Genomic DNA, 10,546 nt, shown 5'->3' with positions numbered 1-10,546 from the left:
CCCCCTCCCGCCTGCCCCCCCCCCCCCCGCGCCTGCCCCCCCCCCCCCCTCCTGCCCCCCCCTCCCGGAGCGACACAGCTCTGCCCGCCATGTTGAGGCTGAGAGTGGGAGTCACAGGGACCAGCAGTGTGTGAGCAGATACGTGTAGCTGTAGTGGGCTAAACTAAACTACAGCCACATCTCCGCCAAGGCGCAACAAGCCTCATCCGACGATCGAAAGAAGGAAGTGCAGTTTTCTTGGTGTTTTTTTAGCCTTATGATAACTTATGGGGTATATCCCCGGACAAAACAGTGCAGTCCCTAACAACAACTAAAATCGGAATGGTAAGTTTATTCATTTGTTTTGTGCTTTTTCCAGTTCTTCAACTTAAGGGGTGCCCCGATCTCCTCCACCACCCGTAGCTTGGGGTGATATCTCCACCCTAGTAGCACTTGGAGTCTCGGAGCTCGCGCTTAGCTTTAGCCGGCTAAGCAACGTTAGCATGTGTTAGCTTTGGGTTTCCACCCACCGGCCTCGAAGCTATCTATCAGCCCACTAGCCTGATCAGGGTCTGCTAGCTTACGTGTAGCTGTTTGATCGAGGCTTACGATCGATGCTCTCTTCATTAAACCCAGTGAGATGGATGCAACAGATTGTTTGAACTTAGTTTGTGTGATCTTAGAAGTAAAGGTGTGAATCTTTAGCTGGGCTAGTTAGCTTACATACAAGTGGGCTAGCTAGCCAAGTTATAGGCTGGGTCCGTCCGTCCACAGGCGACAGGGTTTGTTTTCGTGGCAGGATTAACTAGGGATGTGTGTGTGTGGGGGGGGGGAAACACACAGTTTCCATCATCCATAAATGTTTAGGTTTTTTGCTGTGGAGTTTAAATTCCATCGGACATTTGTTTGTATACATTTGGCCCCTGCTATTCGTGCAGACAGAAACAGCGTGACCGTTCACTTTTTTGTTGTTTTTTTGGGGTTGAATGTCAGTCAATGTTGTCATGTTACTGCCAGGGTGGGTGTCACGCCGCTGACTGTCAACATTGTATTAATGACACTATAACATCATCTGATCGCACATGCCATGTTTGGTGCCCTGCACGGGGATGGACATGCCGCCCTCTCTCCCCCGCGGTTGTGTGTGTGTGTGTGTGTGTGTGTGTGTGTGTGTGTGTTCCCCAGCAGTGGTGGGCTTTTGTGTGTTTGTGTGTGTGTGGTCACTCAGTTGAGTTGGTGACAGATGTATGATCGCTAGTCTCCTCCCTTTGTCTCGCCGCGGACGGGGGGCTGGAAAGGACAATAGGGCGTGTGACGTGTCGATCGGGAGGAGGAGGGGGGGGGGTTCATCTCGGATCTTAAGCACTCAAAGCCGCATTGCTTTTCTTGGACATCAGGTTGTGTTGTTTAGGTCCGAATTTTTAGGTCAATTTCACCGTTTTTGTGCTTGTTGTTCTTTGCACAATCTTCTTGCTGCACAGTTGGGGGGTGCCCTTTGGCTGTTGCAGAATGTTGGTGTGTTGTTTTGTTGCTTCAGAGCTTCTAGGCGTGAAGCAGCAGGCCATGAAATGCATGGACGACTTTTTTCTGCACCTGAATGTTAACGTCCTAGATTCCTGTCGAAAGAACCGGCTGGATTACCTGATCTCTCTCTCTCAAATACCTTGTGTGTTATGCAAGACGTCCCTGTATCTGTAGATCAGCTTTCACCTTCCTGTAGTGACGGTCCCTGTCTTGACGTCCCACTCTAATGCTAATCACAGTTTACCTGAGCAGTGCCTTGCCCCCCAGTATCACCTGACACACACACACACACACCATTGTTTCCTCTACTATGCCATAGGTGGGTGATACCGCCCACGCCCCACCCCCTCCCCTAAATCTGTTTTGCCCTGCCTCAAACTTTTTGGCTTACATAGAATTCAGTAGAACATGTTGTTGATGGAAACCCTAGATGTAGATTTGGGCCTCTGTGCCCCTGCCTAAGAAAAAAACTAGAGGACAACACAGACTAGTTGGCTTTCCAGAGCGGGTCTGGCGCTGTGCATGCCCAGGCTTTTCCACAGTGCTTTAGCCACCTCTCTTCCTGCTCCCCCCCCCCTGCCCGGGTCCTTATGGAATGGACTTTATTTGTCATTGCTACAGTACAGGTACCAAACAACGAAATTTAGGGGCCAAATGGTGCGAGGGCGGGATATTCTTATCAACCAACTGAACCAAGTGCTGAAATTGGCTAGCGGACATAGTGGGTGGCAAGCATAATCCAAGTTAGCTCGCTGTAACTAACTACACCATAAAATTGATTTGAATAGCACTTTTTTTACAAATCAAAAAATAGTCATAAACTGCTTAAGTTACCAGAACCTGTTGTAACGGGCAGGACCGAAATGCCTAGCTGTGGAAATTCATCGGTCTTGACTCTTGTTCACTGGACTTGAAGCACCGGGCTTTGAGCACTATTGCTGCTAATAAGCCGTGACACACACTGACACCGCTGTTGAAAAGCGTCTACGGGGCCCCAGGGTCTGCAAACCCTGCACCGGGCCCAGCAGCAGTGATCACTAGCAGGGATCAGAGGAGTTAGATTATGTGTTGTGTTATTAAACTCAGTTAGGCTATAACATGATTCTTTAAAACCCTAGGAGAGTTAGATTACCGTATGTGTTGTTGTGTTATTAAACGCAGTTATAACATGATTCTATAAAACCCTAGGAGAGTTAGATTATGCTTATCTGTTATAATGCAGTTAGAACATGATTCTATAAAGCCCTAGGGGGCTTAAATTATGCTGTGTGTTATAATGTAGTTATAACACAATCTATAAAGGCCTGGGTGGGGTTAGATTATGCTTCTGTGTTATAATGCTGTTATAACATTCTAGTGGGACAGTGGGATGTCGACTAGGCCTAGAAGACAGAGGCCTAGCATTAGGATACTTTATATGATTAGTAGGCTAGGCTCTGCCTGGGAGGGCAGCTCAGCTTTCTGTAGTCCTTGATAGTGGAATGCATCCGTGGTGTTTAGTAACGCTGTGTTGACATCATGGTGTTTGAGTCGGCCTAGGAAGCTCTGTCTGGCGGAGAGGTAGAGCAGTCAACTGGATGTCTGTGGGTTTATGAACCTGGCCCGTGGCCAAAGACCTGCCCATCTATCTGTGTACAGGGGGGAGGTAGTTAAAGATACGATGCATACAATGAAGTGCTGAAAAATCCTTGAATTTCATTTCCATGTCTGTATTGAACCTACACTCACTGAGCTCTTTAAGAACACCTGTACACCTTCTCATTCATGCAATTATCTTAATGGTGTAGGGAATGTTTACTTGGCACACTTTGGGTCCGTTAGTACCAATCGATCATCGCTTGAATGCCACAGCCTATGTGAGTTTTGTTGCTGACCATGTGCATCCCTTCATGGCCACAATGTACCCATCTTCTAATGGCTACTTCCAGCATGATAATGCACCGTGTCACAAAGCCAAAGTCATCTCAGACTGGTTTCATGAACATGACAATGAGTTCAGTGTTCTTCAGTGGCCTGCCCAGTCACCGGATCTGAATCCAACGGAACACTTTGATGTGGTAGAACGGGAGATTCATAGCTTGAAAGTGCACCTGAAAAATCTGCAGGAATTGCGTGATACAATCATGTCATCATGGACCAGAATCTCAAAGGAATGTGGAATCAAGGCCACAAAGAATTGAGGCTGTTTTGAGAGCAAAGGGAGGCCCTACCCAGTATTAGTATTATAGTGTTCCTAATAAAGTGTCCAGATGTATATCTATGGGCTCTCACAGCTATTTACACTCAGATTACCATCAACCAGCTGGGCTTGAATGCTGTACAGATTGGTAGGCAAATCCACAGCTTTAGGCCTGTAGACCGAAGAGGAACTAGTGGTTGGAAAGTGTTCTGTGACCCATCCATTGCAGTTGAACTTAGTAGACTGTTTAACTCCATGATATTTGAATAATTCCCAGTTTAGTTTTTCTTCTGTATTGTCCGTAACACATCCCGATCGTTTGAGAAAGAAAGAAACATTTTGCATGTATTGACATTGGCTGAAACTTCTGTCTGGTTGTCAGTAGGGGTGGGCATCGACGATCGATAATTGATCGATAAGGATCTTGGTCGATCACAAAATAAAACATTTGGTAGATCACAAATTTTTTTTTTTTTTTTTTTTTTTTTTGTGATCGACCAAATGTTTTATTTTGTGATCGACCAAGATCCTTATCGATCAATTATCGATCGTCGATGCCCACCCCTAGTTGTCAGCCACTGCCAATGACGACCTAGAAGATGGCGGTACTGTGTGGGGTTTGGAACCTCAAATAGCACCGTTTAATAACACCACTTGTCCAGAACGCCGCTGCCAAGCTCCTGACAGGTACCCGGAAGAGAGACCATATTACCCCAATTCTGGCCTCTCTCCATTGGCTTCCAGTGCGGTTCAGGATTGACTTCAAGGTCCTCCTGTTTGTTTTTAAAGCTCTGAATGGGCAGGCCCCCTCCTACATCACCGACCTTTTAACCCCTTACTCCACCTCCAGGTCCTTCAGGTCATCTAGCTTAGGGCTCCTGGCTGTCCCCAAATCAAGGCTCAAGCTCAGGGGTGACCGTGCCTTTTCTGTCGCAGACCCTAGACTGACTGTGGCATGGCATCCCCCTCGCAATCAGATCGGCCCCCTCCATCAACTCCTTTAAATCCAGGCTTAAAACATACATATATTTTTTTGCGCTTCCTTGTGGTTTTTTATTTGTTCTTTTAGTTTCTATGTATGTATTTATGCTTACATTATTGTGATTGTATATATTGTGATTTTATTGCCTTTAATGTGTTATTATTTTAATCCATGTGCAGCACTTTGGTCAGCGCAAGTTTTTTAAAAATGTGCTAGCTAGCCTAGCCCAGCTTCTACGGTAGACCAGAGAGGAACTAGAGCGAGCCCATAGCAATATGTAGGAGTTACCTAGCCTAGCCTAGCCTGTACGGTAGACCAGAGGGGAACTAGAGCTCATAGCAACATGTAGCAGCTAGCTAGCCTGGCCTAGCTTAGCCAGAGAGGAACTCGACCTGATGGCAACATGTAGCACGCCGCTAGTCTAATGTAGCATAGTGGGTAGTAGAGACCGGTGCTCTGGTAGGTCTGTATGGTTCAGAGCATACAGAGTCTCTCTCTCTCTCTCCCTTTCCCTCATTCTCTCCCTCTCTCTTTCTCTCTCCTCTATCCCTCTCTCTGACACAGACACTGCCTGTGTGTGCTGCAGGCGTCCACGGGTGGGGCGGGCGGAGGGGGGGGGGGTTGTTGTTCCGGGGGGAGACAGGCGCTCCTCTCTTCCCCTTGTCTGCTGTGTGAATAGGTGATTAAAGCAGCAGATGTGTCATTAGGGGTGCGCTGTATTCATACGGATGCGGGGGGGGGGTAGTGGTGGGGGGGGGGGGGGGGGGGCAGGGGAGAGATGGGGCCAAGGGGGGTGAGGGGGCGCTCCACAGGAGTCACATTTCAGTGCTTTTAAGTGAATTTACGGGATGTGCCAAGTTGTTTTGTTACCCCACCCCCCACCCCCAACTACTCCCCTCCTCTCCGTTCTCCTTCAGCTGCCATTCCTCAACACCACTAAGCAGGAAGCACAGAGTACACACACACACACACACACACACACACACACACACACACACACACACACACACACTCTCTCTCTGAGAGAAGCACTTGTTGCTCTCGAAATTGGAAATGGTGGTGCTTGGCTCATAACATCGATACGAACCCACACTCACACAGACACACACAAACATACATACACACACACTCACACACACACACACACACCCACACCCAAACACTTTCTCTGGCCGAGCCAGCGATCCCTTTAGGTAACTGAGGCGTGTGTCTGCATGCCGTCTGAGTGTCAGGTTACTGAGAACACAGCCCAGACACAGGAGGAGCTACCTAGTCTCACACTCCTACCCCAGCCTTCCACTGACCCTGCTGTATATCCCTACCACCCCTACCTCATATACCCCTACTACATGGATGGGGGGGGGTTGCGTGTGTGCGTGTGTGCGCGTGTGTGCGCGTGTGTGCGTGTGTGTGTGTGTGTGTATGTGCGTGTGTGTATGTGCACGTTAAGCGGTCCCCCAGGTGTGACCCAGTTCTGTCTCTTCTGTGGTGGTTAGAGTGGAACCGTCCATGTCTACAGGTGCAGGCAAGAAGTAGCCTACTCTACACTCTACACTCTACACACGACGTTACACGACACTCTAGTCTACACAACACTCTACACACGACATTATACCACACTCTACACAATACTACACAACACTCTAGCTTTGCTCAGTTCAGTTCTGTAGCGAACCCATCATGTTTTATTTCATTTATTTATACACACATACAAAGACAAAGACGAAACCTAAAGAAACTGGTTTGAGGGGTGGGGAAAGAAACCTCTTAGGAATCTTCAGGAATGGTTCTGACAGTCAGAGAGACCCGACCGCCCCGTCTCCTCAGGAATCCCGCTGGGTCACAGAGGAACGCTCCCCTCTCAGACACAGCGCCGCGGCCCGCGGGATGGAAATAACCGTTCTCACAACATAACCTAATTCTAGACATGGTGGGAAGGCGATGCTGTCAATAACAGATGTGATACTGATATAGTGATCACAGGGACTCGCACATGTCTTTTTACTCTTTCTTGCTCTGGTCTGTCTCTTCCCTCCCCCCCCTCTCTCTGTCTCTCTCTCTCTCTGTCTCTCTCTCTCTCTCTGTCTCTCTCTCTCACACACACTCACTGTCTCTCCCTTTCTTTCTGGTCTGTCACCTTCTCTCTCTCTCTCTCTCTCCCTCTCTGTCTCTCTCTCTCTCTCTCTCTCTCTCTCACACACACTCACTGTCTCTCCCTTTCTTTCTGGTCTGTCACCTCCTCCTCTCTCTCTCTCTCTCTCTCTCTCTCTCTCTCTCTGTCTCTCTCTCATTCCCTGTCTCTCTCTCTCCCTGGTCTGTCTCCCCCTTCCTCTCTCCATCTGTACTAACTCTCTCTCTCTCTCTCTCCCTGACAGGTGATGGCGTGGTTGTGTGTGCTGCCTGCTCTCTGCGTGTGGAGATGGTTTTAACAGACTCTGTTCTGGAGGACCCCGGAACACACTACTGGCCTGAAGAGGCCTCGTGAAAACACACACACACACACACACACACACACACACACACACACACACTACACCATTGCTGACAGAGGACACAGACAAAACAGACGCTTCTGTGACCTTCGAACGCCCCCCTGACCCCCCCCCCCCCACATACACACACACACACACACACACACACACACAGACACATACTCTGTGAGTGTGTGTTCGTTGTGAGTGTGTGTTAGGCTCTCCTCTGAGAGTGTATCAGTCTCTCCTGTGTGAGAGTGTGTTTTCCCCCCCCCCTCTCTACACCCCCCCCCGCCACCACCATTGCCGCCATGCCGAGCTCCACCATCCGCCGCCAGATGAAGAACATGGTCAACAACTACTCGGACTCTGAGAAGAAGGTCCGGGAGGCCACCTCCAACGACCCCTGGGGGCCCTCCTCCTCGCTCATGTCGGAGGTGGCCGACCTCACCTACAACGTGGTGGCCTTCAGCGAGATCATGAGCATGATCTGGCGGCGCCTGAACGACCACGGCAAGAACTGGCGCCACGTGTACAAGGCGCTGACGCTGCTCGACTACCTGATCAAGACGGGCTCGGAGCGCGTGGCGCTGCAGTGCAAGGAGAACATCTTCGCCATCCAGACGCTCAAGGACTTCCAGTACGTGGACCGGGACGGCAAGGACCAGGGCATCAACGTCCGGGAGAAGAGCAAGCAGCTGGTGGTGCTGCTGAAGGACGAGGAGCGGCTGAAGGGGGAGAGGTGAAGAGGGAGGGATGGGGCCGCCTGACTACTACTACTAGCTACTATTCACTAACTACAACAACTAACTACTACTAGGACACTAACTACAACAATAACTATTACTACAACAACTAACTACTACTAGGACACTAACTATTAAGGTACTAGGACACTAACTACAACTACAACAATAGCCTAACTATTACTACAACACTAACTAGAAGACTAAGTACTACTAGGACACTAACTATTACTAGGACACTAACTACAACAATAACTATTACCAGAACACTAACTATTACTAGGTCTAGAACACTAACTAGAACACTAACTATTACTAAGTCTAGAACACTAACTAGAACACTAACTATTACTAGGTCTAGAACACTAACTAGAACACTAACTATTACTAGGTCTAGAACACTAACTAGAACACAAACTATTACTAGGACTAGAACACTAACTAGAACACTAACTATTACTAGAACGTACTAGAACACAAACTAGAACTATGGTGTGCACACACACACACACACACACACACACACAGAAGAACTATACAGGTACAGACAAAGACAAAACGTAAAGAAACAAAAGAAACTGGTTTGATGGTGAGGAAACTAACTCCTTAGGAATTCTCAGGAATTCCCACTCCCGTTTGACACCGTGGTGGCAGTCAGAGGCCACACACACACACACACACACACACACACACAGCCTGGAACGTCCACACACCGTCATGCAGCGTAGACCTCTCCGCCTGCTGTTGGAAGGGTTGACTCAGGATGTTGGTGTTGTGTGTTTGTGGTTTCTGTTCCAGCTGAGCGTTTAGTCTGCTGGTAAATGACTAGGCACATGTTACCACGGTGGAGGGAGTTCTCTCCTTCTCACACACACGTACGATAAGTGTGTTGGCTAAATGTGTGTGTGTGTGTGTGTGTGTGTGTGTGTGTGTGTGTGTGTGTGTGTGTCAGGTCTCAGGCGCTGAAGACCAAGGAGCGCATGGCCCAGGTGACCACCACAGCCACCCACGGCCAGATGGGCTTCGGCCGCGGCTCCTCCCAGCCCAACCTGTCCACCTCCTACTCTGAGGAGTACGGCAAGTCGGAGGGCTCACCTGCATCCTACCATGGCTGTGAGTACTACTACACTGTATGAACACACAGTGTGTGTGTGTGTGTGTGTGTGTGTGTGTGTGTGTGTGTGTGTGTGTGAGAGAGAGAGACCGACCCCCCTCTCCAGTCTGTCTCTCTGCATTAATTAAACAGCTGATATGCATTCACACCCATACTTCCTGACACACACACACACACACACACACACACACACACACACACACACACACACTGTTAAGTCTCAGGTCTGTGCCTATGGCCCAGTTTCAGTAATGTTGGCCTAGAACCCAACACTGGTCTCTCACCCTGGCTCTGGGCCGCTGGCCTGCAGTAGGGTCACATTCCTGAGCTCTGCAGGCATGCAGGCCCTGACACACGCACGCACGCACACACACACACACACACACACACACACACACACACACACACACACACACGGCAGAAGAGGAAGTAGAGTTCACCCCATCCCCCCTCCCCCAGATGAGAGGAATCTGCGCCTCTTTCCTCTCAGAGCGCCAGGATCATCCCCCCTGCACTGGAGAGAGGGAGGGAGGGAGGGAGGGAGGGAAGGAGGGAGAGAGAGAAAAGGAGGGAGAGAGGGAGGGAAGGAGGGAGAGAGAGAAAAGGAGAGAGGGAGGGAGGGAAGGAGAGAAAAGGAGAGAGGGAGGGAGGGAGGGAGGGAAGGAGGGAGAGAGAGAAAAGGAGGGAGAGAGCGAGCGCTCTACTCGTCTTCCCTCGCTCAAACACAGTCACCTTTGACCTCTGACCTCTAACCTTTAGGCCACAGCAGGGATGCTCAGCGGGTCTGTGTGTGCTTGCTGGAATGTGTACGTGGGTTGCTTGCTTGCTTGCTTGCTTGCTTGCGTGCGTGCGTGCGTGCGTGCGTGTGTGTGTGTGTGTGTGTGTGTGTGTGTGTTTTGCAGGTTCTCTGTGTTCTCTGGTTTTGATGAATGTGGCTGGGGCAGATGTTTTAGCAGCTGAGTCATCGGCTGAAGGACGGAGATACTGACCAATCAGAGAGAGGCTAGGATGCGGCTGGGCTAATGGCAGCGAGGCTGGGGCGTCACTAAGGGTGTGCTGTTGCCGTGGGGAATTTTTGGGATTCCAGCGGAAGTTTCCGGGTATTGTTCACTCTGGGTGTTAATGGACCGGCAGTGAAGTGTCACTCTAGTTCTTAATACCAGGCCGAGGTGTGTGTGTGTGTGTGTGTGTGTGTGTGTGTTTTTGTGTGGATGTCTCTGTGTGTATGTGTGTGTGTGTGTGCGTGCGTGTGTGTGTGTGTGTGTGTGTGTGTGTGTGTGTGTTTTTGTGTGTATGTCTCTGTGTGTGTGTGTGTGTGTGTTTTTGTGTGTATGTCTCTGTGTGTATGTGTGTGTGTGTGTGTGTGTGTGTGTCTCTATGTGTGTGTGTGTGCGTGCGTATGTGCGTGTGTGTGCGTGACTGGGACAACCAGTGTCTCTCTCTCTCATTCTCCCTGGTAGCCTAGAGGTTAACCATCCAGTGCCAAAAACAGGTTCTCAGAGAGTCGTGTCGTGTGTAATGAGAGATAAACCTTCGCTGTAGTCTGGCCTG

At 49.6% G+C, this 10,546-nt stretch overlaps 1 protein-coding gene across 1 annotated transcript in view; it reads left to right on the top strand.

Annotated features, from left to right (window-relative positions):
* Window positions 1–7,446: 7,446 nt before the first annotated feature.
* Window positions 7,447–10,546, top strand: part of epn2 (epsin 2) — a gene marked incomplete at both ends in the record, with an annotated part of 15,465 nt that continues 12,365 nt past the window's right edge. The window contains 2 exons of the mRNA XM_080524773.1: window positions 7,447–7,877; window positions 8,834–8,994. Coding sequence (XP_080380899.1) covers window positions 7,447–7,877; window positions 8,834–8,994 — 592 coding nt within the window. The remainder of the gene's footprint in view (window positions 7,878–8,833; window positions 8,995–10,546) is intronic.

The sequence above is a fragment of the Nansenia antarctica genome, assembly GCF_963989245.1.
Source record: "Nansenia antarctica genome assembly, chromosome: 2".
Lineage (NCBI taxonomy): Eukaryota > Metazoa > Chordata > Actinopteri > Argentiniformes > Microstomatidae > Nansenia > Nansenia antarctica.
The sequence above is the reverse complement of the archived record's forward strand: the minus strand, read 5'-3'. Positions and strand labels throughout refer to the sequence as shown.